Source organism: Rutilus rutilus, assembly GCF_951802725.1.
Source record: "Rutilus rutilus genome assembly, chromosome: 8".
NCBI lineage: Eukaryota > Metazoa > Chordata > Actinopteri > Cypriniformes > Leuciscidae > Rutilus > Rutilus rutilus.
The window spans coordinates 2564574-2580557 of NC_140222.1; the positions used below are offsets into that span (position 1 = coordinate 2564574).

The window sequence follows — 15984 nt, forward strand, 5'->3', positions numbered from 1 at the left end:
TACAGATTAAAGCCTTTATATTTACTCTAGAAACTAACTCTACAAACATTTGTAAAACAGTGATAGATGGGCCTCTTAACCTTTACGCTGAGGAGAAAATCCAATGTAACTTTGAAGGGACCAAGAGAAACATGATTATGTATTTCTACTCAGCTTGACTTTTAGATGTAACTAAAGTAAAATGATCAAATTATTTATTCTTGATGCAAGAAGGAGCAGACAATAAAAATGGACAATAAATGTTTAATACTTGGTGCAGAAAATACAAAAAGAAAGTAAAATTGGAAGCAAATAAGACAGATCCCTTTCTTTATTGACTAACAAGATAGCAAAGCATCTCAATCAGCCTCTTCTTCAGCTTCCTGAGCAAGAACAGTTAGTAAAAAATGTAAAAAACCACTTGTACTTTTAAACATATAGATTATATTAAGCAACATTATATATGCGATATTGCGCTTTGGGAAGGAACTTCATCTTCGAGTTGATGTGAATCTCACAGTAGAAACTGCTGTTCTTAAAGATAAACTATTTAATGTGACAAATTTTGACAATGTTTTGTTTATACTTTCGTTCGTTGTGGCCAGGGCTGTAGAGATCTAGAATCGCTCCCCCGAGAAATGTTTGATTTCTTTGATTTACATATGTGCATTTCAAGACATATGAAGGCTAAACAAAGTAATAGCTTAGTAATAGCTTTAAATAGTAATAGCTTTAAAATCATGTCAGTGGGCAGTAGATTGTTAATATCTGCTCTCTCTTCATCTCCATCACTCTTTCTTTTTTTCTCTCAGTCTCTCTACTATGGTCTGTCTCTTCCCCTCCTAAAGCTGAGCTTTCTCTGATATTCTTTTGATTTTTGTCTGTATCAATGAAGAAAGTAAACATAGGCTCAACTGATATTCATATACCGGTACATCAGTTTTCTTGATTATTTTCGTAATCGTATTTTCGTTATGGTCACTTATCATTTCTATCCTAAAATAGCTGTCAAATATGAAATGTTTAGTTTAGCTATATTTGATCTCGCACTTCATGACCGTTAACTGAAGCGCTAGAATATGCGCTCAGCAGCTTCTGTGAACATAAAGCCCGTCTACTTTAATTTGATTGGTCATCTCAATATTCTGATGTTGATGAGCGGCGACAGAACGCAGAGCTCAGATGAGGAGATCTTGAAGCTGTGCAATATCCTTGCAGCACTAAAGTAGAGTTAATACTATATTAGGGAATTATTTCACAACCTTTATTATATACACCTTGGAAATATACTGAAGTCTGGAGCTCGGTGACTTCATAACTGGCTACAGCCGTGGTTGAAGCTGGTTAAGACAAACTAATATGAAAGAGAGGTGGCATCGCACTTGAAAGTGCTGGAACTGAATATAAGCTACTTAATGTGAGTTTTTGTATGACTGTGTAGAGCAGATGATTGAGTGAAGCTCTTCCCACATGCAGTGCAGTGATACGGTTTCTCTCCAGTGTGGATCCTCTCGTGTGTTTTCAGGGATCCTAACCGACTGAATCTCTTGTCACAGTGTGAACACTTGTAAGGTTTCTCTCCAGTGTGGATCCTCTCATGTTTTGTTAGGGATCCTGACACACTGAATCTCTTGTCGCAGTGTGAACACTTGTAAGGTTTCTCTCCAGTGTGAATTCTCTGGTGCCGTTTCAAATCTTCAGCTGTGATAAAAGTCTTCTCACACTCAAAGCACATGTGATTTCTTACACCAGTGTGTATTTTCTGATGTTCTTTTAAACTCTGCAGACGTGAAAAACTCTTTCCACACAAAGAACATGAATGTGGTTTCTCCTGTGAATGAACTGTCATGTGGCTCTTCAGTTCTGAAGCCCTAAAAAATATTCTGCCACATTGATCACATTTGTGCAGTTTCTCTCCAGTGTGGATGATCATGTGTTCCTGAAGGTGTCCTTGTTGTGTAAAACTCTTCCCACACTGATCACATGTGAACGGTTTCTCTCCAGTGTGGATCTTCATGTGTTCCTGAAGGTGTCCTTGTTGTCTAAAACTCTTCCCACACTGATCACATGTGAACGGTTTCTCTCCAGTGTGGATCCTCATGTGAATCTCGAGACTCCGTTTGCGTGTGAAACTCTTTCCACACTGAGTGCAAGTGAAAGATTTCTGAGATCTTCTTTGATGTTTCTCCACTTCATTCACTTCTTCATTTTCATCCATCGGGCCTGAAACTAAAGTTAAAAAAGTGCTCAGTAAATCAATAAAAGAAAAGTGATGTAGTGAAAAAATAAAAAATAAAACCCAGATGTAATGGCAGAAAGTACTGAGTTTTGTTCAAACAACTGTTATACAAGATTATGATCATTTTGATCCATTATGTCCCTTGAATTTTCCATGAAAGGAGTACATTAATGTACTAGACATTATTTTTATTTATTCATTAAAGGCACAAATCTATAGAGCCCCTAATAATTGGATATTATGATGGGAGGAAATAATATTTCAATGCTTTTGTGTTGCCGCAAGAAACTTTTTGATACTCACAAAACCTCAGAGATATTTGCGAGTAAACGCAAAATTTCTCGTGGGAAGGCAAATGCTTTTGAGAGGGAGATGTGCGGGCGTCCTCAGGCAGTGGTTCAGGCTTTAGTGGCTTTGTCGAATAAAGAAACATTATCAGCATGCTGGTGTAAAACTGTATATTTCTCATCTATTACCACTAGGGCTGCACGATTAATCGGAAAAAAATCAAAATCTCGATTCAAACATAAATGCGATCTCATTTCTTAATCATGGCAATTCACTTCCGTGTATTTCCCTGCATTCAGATCTCTGCAGAAAAAACAGCCAAGCAGTCTTTGTCTTCGGTTGCGCGCCTAAACGGCCAAATAAACACAGAAATATTTCAAAATGCCAAGTCGAGTATTCCCGTAAACACAGTAGATGTAAGTGCTATGTACATTCTGTGCCAATTGGAGCAAAAAGCACAGGTTCTATTTAGTTATTTTTATTTAGGCTATTATTGTATATGTTAATGTTCTCTTATGTTCAACAACATAAAGCTTAAAATTATTCACTTTAAGGGGTCTAAAATAAAGAAAATAGACAATTTTTGTTACTCCTGCACTTTATTATACTGAATGTCCTTTGTTTTTTTGTTGTTGTTTTTTTTGTACTTGAATGCAATGAATTTTGTTTGAAAAAATGAGAATCGTGTAAGAGAATCGTGATCTCAATTCCCATGGAGAAAAATCGTGCAGCCCTAATTACCATCCATCACTACCAACCACGGACAGTTAGTATTGTAAAAAATATGTGGGAGACCATTGCAAGTTTGTGACTATATTTTAGGGGTGCAACAGTACATGTATTCACACAGAACCGTTCGGTACGGATGTCATGGTTCGGCGCATGCAGTCACACGACAAATACATTAAGTCACAGGCGATCCAGGCTCAAATCCAGAAGGGGGCATGACACTAGGCATGCTGTAATGCTGTTTGCTAACAGTAAAACGTGCAGAAGAAGAAGAGACAATTGATCGATATGTTTACGTCTCTCAACCAGTGTTTCAACTGCGGAAAGATATCAATAAAACAGCTTGAGAATAATTTCTGACATTTACCTCCAGCTTTTAGTGTTGCATTTAGAGAGGCATTTCATATATGCGCTATATTAGTCTATTCATTATATTTACTTAACCTGTTAATAATGTTTTGATTATTTATTGTATGTTTAAATAAATTTGTCATGAAAACAACAGCCACTGAGTAAATGATTCCATTTCTGTCCAATGACTTGGACTAGAAAATGTACTTTATAATTAGATTTAGCAAGCAAAACCTGCCGTATGTGCAATTTACAGTACATTTTTTTATTTGAGTGTTGATTATTATATCTAAAAATAAATAGCACATAGTTTGAGCTCTGTTGTTAATTGCAACATTGTAATTCTAACATTGGATTATAGAAGTCTATAAAGTGTTATGTGTATGCTAGGCCAAAGAGATGTGTTTTTAGTCTAGCTTTGAACTGACAGAGTGTGTCTGCTTCCCGGACAATGGTAGGAAGATTGTTCCAGAGATTTGGTGCTAAATAGGAGAAGGACCTATCGCCAGCAGTCGATTTAGATATTCTAGGTATTATCAACTGGCCGGAATTTTGAGATCTCAATAGGCGTGAAGGACTATAATGCGTTAAGAGCTCGCTCAAGCACTGCGGAGCTAAACTCAGGCATGAAAACAGGTCAGGGGTAAAAAAGGTGAGAAGGATGCGGCATATACCACAAATTAAAGCTTGGCGAGCCACATGAGGCTCGCGAGCCGCGCAATGAATAACACTGCACTGTTCCTGCTCGCTCAGCGCTCACGGCGCCCGCGCCCGCTCGCGATATCATCTCGTCCACTTCTATGTCAAAATTAAAAATAATTACATTGGCAACATCGCTGTCTGTATCTGACAGGACAGTTAACATTGTAAACTAACTTACCTCAGGCTTGCTTTTCGACGTGCGGTTCTTTGTTCGGCAGTGTGTGTCCAGTTGTCAGACTCGCGGTGTAAAAGACTTTGAAAACATTTCTGCCCTAACGTTACTCTGACTCGTATTGGCTGTCATGTTTCGGCATTAGGAATGATGATTGTTTTTTAAAGCTGCAAACTTTATGGTAACTTTATAGGGGACAAATGCTGGCCTCGGCCTCGAAAGGGACCCTTTTAGGTTTTAAAACGGCGAATTTCGCCGAAAGGTGAGGAGTTTTCATGCCTGTAAACTATTTAGTGCTTTGTAAGTAATCAGCAATATTTAAAAATTGATGCGATGTTTAATAGGGAGCCAGTGCAGTGTTGACAGAACCGGGCTAATATGGTCATACCTCCTGGTTCTGGTAAGAACTCGAGCTGCTGCGTTTTGAACCAGCTGTAGTTTGTTTATTAAGCGTACAGGGCAACCACCCAGTAGAGCATTACAATAATCTAGCCTTGAGGTCCTGAACGCATGAACTAATTGTTCCGCATTTGTCAATGAGAGCATATGGCGTTATTAAAGAGTTCGTTTTGATGCCGAACTACTTAGTTGTTTGAACCCGGGGAAGGCGTGTTTGACACGCTATGTTACTACGCTCACTTGATTGCCCTGTGCTAAACCAAATGCATAAAGATGAAAGTTGAAATCCACAGTGGTCCATTTATTTTAATACAGCATTGTCCATAGTTTCCATCAGTGTAACAATACAGAGCGCCGCGCACAAGCGGTCAAAAACCCTTTGCCCTTCCGGGTCAAACACCTGTAAACAACATTGTATCTGCTACCTTTATACCTAAGGCCAAGTTACAGACATACGCCAACCAGTGTTAAACAACGGTATTACAACCCAAATACAAAGCAGCATTTTGGCTCTAACACACCGGCCCCTAATTGTTGATGACCGGCAGACACAACAATTCAAACAAATGAAACAAAGGAACCAAGTAAATATCATGAAAATCAAAATGATATCTTCACATTTAAACCCCATACACCAAACAAAGTTTGGTCACGGGTCTCTCAATGATATTAGATTTTGTCTGCAACTTCACAGAGCATACCAAGCCCTGCTTATCAGGAAAAACTTCAAGTACTCTGGCGAGTGACCAAGAACCACGAGGGGCCGAAGCATCCATGACGACCACAATATCTCCAGTCTTCAAACTCCTCTTCTTGTCGTTCCACCTTTTCCTCTCTTGAAGTAGAGGCAGGTACTCCCTCACCCATCTCTTCCAAAACAAGTCTGAGAGGTATTGCACCTGTCTCCACCTTCTTCTTACGTAGAGGTCATGAGGCTTGAACAATCCAGGTGGTAAGGCTGGCTTCCCCTTAAGCAAAAGTAGATGGTTGGGTGTAAGTGATTCCAAATCATTTGGATCATCTGACAGTTTGGTAAGTGGCCGGTCGTTCAAGATGGCTTCTGCTTCACAGAACACTGTATGCAAACCATCATCATCTAGCGTCTGCTGACGTAGGACAGAGCTAAGGACTTTTCTTACGATGCGGATCATCCTCTCCCACACACCGCCATGATGGGACCCAGCTGGTGGGTTAAAACTCCAGCGAATTCCAACTTGGGAAAGGACTCCTTCAATCTGCTGATGGTTAAGTGCAACGAGAGCTTCCTTCAGTTCTCGGTTCGCCCCAACAAAGTTTGTACTGTTGTCAGACACCAGGTGAGTTACTTGCCCTCTTCTGCTTATAAAGCGCCGCAGAGCATTGATACAGGCGTCAGTTTCCAAGGACGCCGCAACTTCTAGATGGACAGCTCTGCTGGCTAAACAGGTAAGTATAACTCCATACCGTTTACAAATTCCTCTTCCTTTCCTCACTTCCAAGGGACCAAAAAAGTCCACTCCCGTGTTGGTAAAAGGGGGTAGAGGTCTGGCTGAATTCTCATCTCTGGAAGATCAGCCATCTTTTGTTCCAGAAGACGTCCACTGTAGCGCCTACAGAAGCTGCACTCAGTAATAACTTTTCGGACGGCCGCATTCGCCTTAGAAATCCAGAATTTCTTCCTTACTGATGACAACGTGTGAGCACGTCTAGCATGGCCCAGACTCTGATGAACATATTTGAGGATGAGCGTTGCTACATGCTGCTCTTTGGAGAGGATAATGGGATGTTTAACTTCCTCAGGCATCGCTCCCCTACTCAGCCTTCCTCCAACCCTCAATAAACCATCAACTAGGACAGGGTCCAGCCTATATATTGGACTCTGACGACTCACCGCTGCCTTCTTAGAGGACAATGAAGCAATCTCCTCCTCAAATCGTTTCTGCTGGCAATATTTAATCACTACAGCCTCTGCTTCTGACAAGTCATCTACAGTCAAGGTTTTACTCCTAGGAATCACAATGAACCCTTTCCCATCAGTCTGCCTTGAACTGGATTGACTAGTTTCCTCTGACTGGATTACCAAAGGCTCCTTTAGCCGTTTTCTCCAGCGAGCCTTTTCCAACAACACTGCCTTCAAACGGAGAAACCAAGCGGCTGTCCTCTTGAGCTTCCTCCAGTCAGAAAAGTAGCTAACAAGCTGGTCAGTGGGCTTGACTAAGTCACACACATTGATCGCATTTGTGGTGGCCTCTCTTCTCACCTCTTGGTCATCAGGATTCAATGAAGCATCCAGGGCAGTGTTAGGCCAGTCCTCCTCCTGCTCCCACGGAAATTTAGGACCTTCCCACCACCTGTTGGTCTGTAGAAAGTCTGCTGCCGTCAACCCCCTCGATGCGTCGTCAGCCGGATTGTCCTTGGAGCAGACATGCCTCCATTGCCAGGGTTCTGATGCCTCTCGGATGGTTGAAATTCTATTAGCCACAAATGTGTGAAACCGTCTATCCTCATTCTTGATGTACTTTATAACGGAAGTACTGTCTGTCCAAAAGACCGAATCTTCCAACCTGAAGTTTAATTCCAACTTTAGCATTGAGTCTACACGTACAGCAAAAACTGCTGCTGTTAACTCCAGTCGTGGAATAGTGATGGTCTTCAACGGTGTCACCCTAGCCTTGCCAAGCAGAAAGGAAACTCGAATGTGACGTTGCTGGCTCAGCATCCTCAAGTATGTAACAGTCCCATAACCAGCTTCACTGGCGTCAGCGAAGTGATGCAGCTGGGCTTCGGCGACCTCACCGAAGTCCACTGGCTTGACACATCTTGGTGCCTCAAAAGAATTGAGCTGGTCCAGGTCTTCCAACCATACTTTCCATTGGTTTAAGATGTCAGATGGCAAGGTATCATCCCATGCACATCCTCTTCGGCATAGTTCCTGCTGCATCACCTTTGCAGGCAGTGTCACTGGTGCCAGGAAGCCTAGGGGGTCATACACTGAGCAGATGGTTGACAGCACACTACGTCTGGTAAGTGCCTGTTGCCTCACTTCAAACTTAAATTTGAAGGAGTCGGTTTCTACAGACCACAATAGACCCAGAGCTCTCTCCACTGGCAGCTTGTCCCGATCCAGATCCAACTCCTTTAAATCCTTAGCCCTTCGCTCTGTAGCGATGGCATGCAAGACGGCGCGGCTGTTGCTAATCCACTTCTCCAAGACAAAACCTCCTTTCTGGCACAGTAAAGTTAGGTCTTGGATCATCTGGATAGCATCCCCTTCGGTGGAGGAGCTCTTCAATGTGTCGTCCACGTAAAAGTTTTTCTTGATGGCTTGACATACATTGGCAGCAAACTCAGACTGATGATCATCAGCGCTTTTCCTCAGTGCATAGCTTGCACAGCTGGGAGAGGACACAGCACCAAACAAGTGAACGGTCATCCTATGCTCCACCAAGTCCTGGGTAACATCTCCATTTGGCCACCAGAGAAAACGGAGGAAGTCCCGGTCTTCTTCTGCAACCTTTACCTGGTGGAACATGGCTTGTATATCGCCCATGAATGCTACAGGTTCCTCTCTGAAACGAAACAAGACCCCAAGCAGCGAGCTGGTGAGGTTAGGGCCCTGAAGCAGCTCCTTATTCAAGGTTACTTCTTGAAAAGTGGCTCCACAATCAAACACAACCCGAAGTGTTCTTTTCCTTGGGTGGTGGACCACATGGTGGGGAATGTACCACACTCTTCCAGGCTCACCCTGAAGCTTCTGCTGGGGCACAAGCTCTGCATAGGTGTTAGCGATAAGGCCGTTCACATACTGTGCATACTCCTGGTGCAAGCTGTCATTACTCAAGAACCTTCTTCTTAAGCCCTGCATCCTTTGCTTCACCACAACCAAGTTATTAGGCAGAGAAACATCCTTTTTCTTGAAGGGTAACTTTAAACAGTACCTTCCATCTTGCAGCACTGCTGAATCCTCCATGATCTCCATAAATCTGATGTTGTCTCGAGACATTTCCCTTTCCTCTGCAGCCTTCTCACTGAAGTCATGGTTGTATTGACTGACAAGCATATCTTCGAGCCTTTGCAGAGAGATATGGTTCACTGTGGCTGAGGATAATGATGCATCACTGTTTCCACTCAGTGGGCCATTAACCACCCATCCCAATACTGTCCTAATAGCGTACGGGCCATCCTGGCTGCTATTAATGACCTCCCAGGGTTCTAATACCTTGGGTGCGTTAGTTCCGAATAAGAGGTCAACATCTGCCTTCACACTTGGGATGCGCACACTTGATAGATGAGGCCACTTAGCCAGATCCTCCGACCGTATCATATTATCCACAGTGACTGGCATTTCTTTCTGTGTAAATACCTCAGGGAGGGTATAATAATCATTACCGTCCAAATTAGACACCTCCAAACCTGACAAAGAAAATGATGAAACGACCCTTTCTTGCCCCATTGTGTGCAACATGAAGCTTGTTGCTTTGCCTGTGATGTTCAACTTCCGCATCAGATGTTCAGAGCAGAATGTGGCGGAACTTCCCGGATCTAGAAAAGCATATGTTGTTATTACCTGGCTTCCCTTTGCCGACTTCACCTTGACAGGAAGAATGGATAACACACTCTGGTCCTTACCGGCCCCTGTATGTCCACATGTTTGAGGAGAGGACTGTTGCTGGCCAGGTGAAGCTGTTAACTGTTCCTGAGTCACTTGTCTTTTAATGTGTAACACAGTAGGGTGAGATTGTCCACAGATTTTACATGCCAAGCGACCCTCACAGTCCCTGCTCATGTGGCCGGCGCGTAGACATGCAAAACAAACTCCCTTTTGTCTCAGGAAGAGAATCTTCTCCTTATGCATTTTACCTTTAAACTGCTTGCACTCCTCCACAAGGTGGCGACGATCACACCAAAGGCACTTAGCTTCCTCCATGTGCTCTGTACCCAACGGTTGCTCCTTTACATCCTCAAACAACTCTTCAGTCACAGCAGCAGCAACAATGTTACCCCTTACATAGCTCCTGGGCTGTGAATTAAACCGTGAAGGAAGCCTTGGTGCCGAGGAAGTATGTGGATCCTGTATGTCGCCAAACAGAGGGTCGGAAAGGATTTTGACACGGCGTTCATTAAACTGGACCAAGTCATTAATGTGGGCTCGGTCATGAGACCTTTCCATGATGTCATGAGCTGTAGTTCTCCATTGCTCTCTCATCCTATATGGCAGCTTGGAGATAATGGTCCTCATATTGACAGGCATGTCCAGTTCCTGCACATAATGAAGCTCCCCCATTATATTGCAGCAGCCACGTAAAAACAATGAATAGTCCTGTAGTGCTCTTAAATCCTCTGCCTTAACCACTTGCCAGGCCAATGCCTTTTTCATATAAGCTGTGGCGACCTTGTATGGATTGCCAAAGTGTTCCTGCAGCAGACCTTTTGCCACTTTGTAGCCATGATCAGGCGCCAAATGCTGACAGCTACGCACCAACTCTTGTGGCTGACCTCTAGTGAACTGCTCTAGATAATAAAGACAGTCTGCACTTCCAGCTTTGCTTTCCACACCTTGTTCAAAGGCTCTGGTGAACGATCTGAACTGGAGAGGGTCCCCATCAAACACAGGAATCTCTCTTAATGGCAGAGATGATGCATGATGTTGACGAACCAGGGTAGCGGTGATGTCATTTTGTCTTTGCATAATGGCCAGTAGATCTGGGGAATGAGTTCCATTGGCTGACTGGTCTGTGTAAAGCCTTTGCGGTTCGTGTTGTTTCACGGTTGTCACCTGCTGCTGATACTCGGCTGGTTACAATGTTCCTTGCTGTAGCTCACGTGGATCGTACTGATGTTTAGAGGCATCCCTACACCACAGCTCAGTTTGCCTTTTAAGCACGTCTGGTGACAACGGGTTGTTAGGTGGTAGCGGTCCTTTGACGGAGACATGTTGTGTTAGCTTTGATAATCAAGGTTGAAATTCCTTTGTTATAGGGTTTAAGACACTTCTTGATTGCATTTTCCTTTTTTCTTTTTCCACATAGGAATTCATGCCATTTGAGGATGCTACTGAACAACCTTTCTGATCGGCGGCCTGTAGCACAGACAACCTAGCAGCAGATGCAGCCAACTCTGCATCTACATCAAGCTGCTCCCTTCTCCTCCTCAGTTGCTGTTCCTGTTCCTCAAGAGCGTATCTTTCTTTCAAAGCTGCAGCTCTTGCCACCAGTGCAGCTCTTTCGGCCTCAGCCTTTATCCTAGCTGAGGAAGTGCTGGATCTTCCACTGCTAACACTTTTACGTGACCGTTTGCTACTGATATTAGACGCACTGTCATTTTGATTGACACCATCCCCACTTTAAAACCCACATTTTCTTTAGGCCTTACATGAGCATTTACATTTAAACCAGCGTCAAACATTTCAGGTGACACAGTTGACAAAGCAAAATTACCATTTTCAGAACACTTTGCAACAAAGCCCTTTGTTTCAGAAATAACATCATTGTTAGCTATCATCTTTGCTTTAAACCAAGTTTCATGTTTTTCCTTTTCATCAATAGGCAATAAACTCAACAAAGACTCATGAATACGTTTTGCATCGTTACATGTTTCTATTAGTTCCTTCAGAGCATTTTGTAACTGTGATTTTTTATTTTTTAAACCTTGCATTGATTTTCTAATTATGCTGGCGTTGTCCAGTTTAGACTTTCTATCTGCTTGCAACGTAGTTAGTTTATCAACAAGCAATTCTGCACGTTTAGAAACCTTGTGATCACCAACACTAACACTGCTGGGTTTACTAACAGCTTGCATTGCAGTCTGTTCAATCGCGGGAGATTGTTTATCCATGATAAACAATAGATCAAACGATTCGCTTTTAAGTCCGTAGGTCTAACGCAAAGTTCGCAAAGTCATAAAAAGTCTCCGGTCAATCTGCCGGTGTTTAACACGTGTGTTTTTTTTTGTTTTTTTTATACCCGGGTATGTGTGCACACAATTTAAATGGCCATTAAAGATTGTAGCGCTACAAATACCTCTTTCGTTGGGCGCCGTGCAGTCATCAGATGGTCCCTTGTACTCCGTGGTCTGATTTCGGTATCCAACCAACTCCTTATCACCAGAAAGCCCACGTTATATCCAAACAATAATCCACAAAGAAACCGACGGCTCTTCGGCTGCTCTCAATTCCATGCATGCATGCCGAAGACTCCGACGTTTGTAAACAAGGTCCGAGTTGATGCAGGGTTTTTGACTAATATTAAGGAGTTCGTTTTAATGCCGAACTACTTAGTTGTTTGAACCCGGGGAAGGCGTGTTTGACACGCTATGTTACTACGCTCACTTGATTGCCCTGTGCTAAACCAAATGCATAAAGACGAAAGTTGAAATCCACAGTGGTCCATTTATTTTAATACAGCATTGTCCATAGTTTCCATCAGTGTAACAATACAGAGCGCCGCGCGCAAGCGGTCAAAAACCCTTTGCCCTTCCGGGTCAAACACCTGTAAACAACATTGTATCTGCTACCTTTATACCTAAGGCCAAGTTACAGACATACGCCAACCAGTGTTAAACAACGGAATTACAACCCAAATACAAAGCAGCATTTTGGCTCTAACAGGCGTAATTTAGATATATTTTTAAGATGAAAAGCACAAATATTCAATACTTTAAAATACTTCAAAACGAAAGGCATATTTATTTTAGGGGTCCCTACAAGTACTAGGAAATTACTAGTCATCCAATTTTTTATATCAGCTATGCATTCCGTTAATTTTGTGAATTGGTAGTTTTCGTTAGATTGTGAAGAAATATACAGCTGAGTATCATCAGCATAACAGTGAAAACTAATTCCATGTTTCCTAATGATATCACCTAATGGTAGCATGTACAGAGTGTGTGTGTGTGTGTGTGTGTGTGTGTGTGTGTGTGTGTGTGTGTGTGTGTGTGTGTGTGTGAGTGTGTGTAGCATGTACAGAGTGAACAGCAGCGGTCCTAGTACTGAGCCTTGTGGTACGCCATACTGAACTTGTGATCGATGAGACATCTCTTCATTTACTGCTACAAACTAATAACGGTCAGATAAGTATGATTTAAACCATGCTAATGCAATTCCACTAATGCCAACATAATTTTCGAGTCTATTTAAAAGAATGTTGTGGTCAATGGTGTCAAATGCAGCACTAAGATCGAGTAACACTAATAGAGAGATACAACCACGATCGGATGATAAGAGCAAATCATTTGTGACTCTAATGAGAGCTGTCTCGGTACTATGGTACGGTCTAAATCTTGACTGGAAATCCTCGCAGATATCATTTCTTTCTAAAAATGAACACAGTTGTGAAGATACTGCTTTTTCTAATATCTTCGACAGAAAGGGTAGATTCGAGATCGGCCTGTAATTGACTAATTCTGTAGGATCAAGTTGCGTTTTTTTAACAAGCGGTTTAATCATAGCCAGCTTAAAGTTTTTCGGTACATATCCTAGTGACAAAATGAATTAATGATATTAAGAAGAGGATCTATGACCTCTGGAAGCATCTCTTACAGTAGCTTAGTCGGTATAGGGTCTAACATACATGTTGTAGGTTTAGATGATTTAATGAGTTTAGTAAATTCTTCCTCTCCTATAGCAACGAATGAATCAAATTTTTCCTCAGGGAGACTACAGTGCACTGCCTGATGCGATACTGTAGTGGACGGTTGCATAGTTATAATTTTCTCCCTGATATTATCAATCTTGTTAGTAAAGAAGTTTATAAAGTGATTACTGCTGTGTTGCTTGGAAAATTCTGGGGTTGAGGATTTATTTTTCGTTAGTTTAGCCACTGTTTCAAATAAATACCTAGGATTATGTTTATTTTCTTCTAATAGGTTTGAAAAATAAGCAGATCTAGCAGCTTTTAAAGCCTCCCTGTGTGCAATAGACCTCTCCTTCCATGAAATGCGAAATACCTCTAGTTTTGTTTTCTTCCAGTTGCGCTCCATTTTTCTGGCTGCTCTCTTAAGGGCCGAGTGTGCTCGTTATAACATGGCGTTGGACTATTTTCTTTAATCTTTAATGCCCAGGTGGTGTAGGATTACAAATTTATTAAATGTTTAATTTAGTTTTTCCACTGCAATAGTATATAAACTGATAAAGTTTAGTAGACTGATATCAGATGATTATTGAGTCTCCAGCAAGAGTCTCCTTTCCGGCCAGTCCTGTTTTCTCTATTGTGTTTTAAATGAGTCAGATCACTGAGATTCTCACCTTTCGGAGGCCAAATGGCTTTCGGAGCCCCTGGCCCGTTGAATCGTTAGATTGATTGGATTAGCTGTAGGGGAGACTTTCACCTTTTGTCTAAAAAATCCTGAGCCTGTACTTTCTGTGGCTCAACCAGGACTTTTACCAAGCCCGTTTCAGGCATGAAAATGTGTCAGGGGTGAAAAAGGTGAGAAGGATATTACCCCTTTAGGGGGGTCTGGGGGAATGATCCCCCGGGAAGAACATTTTGAAAATTCCATATTTTAAAAGCATCAATCTGATGCATTTTGAGATGCATTTTTTTTGCCAACCTTAGGAGAGCTGGAGAAACTTAACTTCAGCCATGAGTCAAAAATATTATGGCCTTCTTACTTAGTATTATGCAAGCAATTTCATGCCAGCTTGTCACTGGGTCTAACATTTACAGTATATGAGGCACAATGTGGTAAGGGCACCACAAATGGCTTAATGCAAAACCCCCACAAGATATGGTGGACATGCTGTAACTCGTCTACTCTCCCCTCGTGATTGACAGCCAATACAATGTTGTGTAATTCAGATTTGAATACATTTTATTGGCAAAGATAACCTAAAACACACAATACACTGGTCTCCAGCACAGTGGCGGAGCCAGAAATTCTTTAAAGGGGTGGCACTACCTAGAGTGTCTTTCCAGTGCACACCTGTCTCACCGCGCGCACGGCACGTAGCGGAGCGGGGATGGTCCGACACGTGCTCTCGTGTGGGGTACCGGAGATGGACAGATCCGATGCAGCGAATGAAATCATGAGAGCGACAGAGCCTTTTAGTGCTTATTTTAGCGCCGGTGATAAGCGCGGCGACGCAGCGACCCCGTTCGCCCGACTTTACTCCACAGAATAAGCATATAAACTCTACACTCACTGTGGATCAGTCGTAGCACTTGCTTCTCTTCGCCTCTTTATCCGATGACTCGTCTGGTCGATCATTAGCGTCCATTTTGCAAAACTTCTTTTGCATAATCCGCAACAACAGGCCTGTCTTCCACCTGCCCTGCGCCCATCGCCGCTTCTTTTAGATGTTTAAAGTTGTAAATAAGCCATTAACACTAGCTACAGCATCCACGTAGCCATTGTTTTGGTTTCCGAGAGAAGCACGTTAGAGCGAGGCTGCGTGTGAGATGCATTCAGGGACCGTAAGAAGTATACAAATATATAACAGTCGAGTTCTCCAGTGCGTGGCAATAGTGGTGACAGGTAGGTTGAAGGGGACCGGTGTGTTATTCAAGTCAGATTAAAGTGCCTCCGACTGTAATTTTCAGCCTGATAAATAAATTTTGCCTGCGCTGGAGGCCGGATCTGCCCTCATGCCGGAATACTTTAAGCCCTGAATTAGGCTGTGTAGTTGACATGGAGATAAGACGTCGGAGCGCAAAAATGTGATTTCTCCTGTCCAACAACAACCAGACCGTTATTTCCGGCGTGACGATCGAGTCTGTCCCAAAAATACCTCTTTATGTGCCCTCGTGGACTCGCGCCAAGGGCCCTATAGGTCTGCACTACATGACGTCACCAAAGTGTGGACTCTGAGGAGGTCCACAAGTCCAGAGTGTGCCATTTGGGACAGGGCCATGATGTTTTCAAGTTTTCCCTGGTGTCTGCGCGCGCAATGAGTGGGCGCGGCTAATTTGATCATTTTTCGTCTTGATGTCAAAACGAAAAGGAAAATGACTCATTGGAAAAACGATTCATTAAATTGACTCAGAGTCAACTCCTACTTTTGAGAGACAATAACTTGTTTTACGGTGAACTTTCATATATAAAACTTTGCATGATGTTTTTGTTCACTTAGATCTGTGTTACACACTACATGAAAGGTAATTTTCAAAATTACATAATAGGTGCCCTTTAATGTTCTTCAGCCTCACTAATG

The 15984-nt window shown here is 42.5% G+C and overlaps 1 protein-coding gene across 3 annotated transcripts in view; it reads right to left on the reverse strand.

Annotated features, from left to right (window-relative positions):
* The window catches only part of LOC311294918 (uncharacterized protein), a 49063-nt gene that overhangs the window by 31986 nt on the left and 1093 nt on the right, over nt 1-15984 (reverse strand). For 2 of the 3 annotated variants that reach the window (XM_084416009.1, XM_084416010.1), the window contains one exon: nt 231-2208. The exons of the other annotated variant lie outside the window; for it this stretch is intronic. In XM_084416009.1, the coding sequence (XP_084272135.1) occupies nt 1388-2208 (821 nt within the window). In that variant the 3' untranslated portion in view covers nt 231-1387. Of the gene's footprint in view, nt 1-230; nt 2209-15984 lie in introns of those variants that run through there. 3 annotated transcript variants of the gene reach the window in all.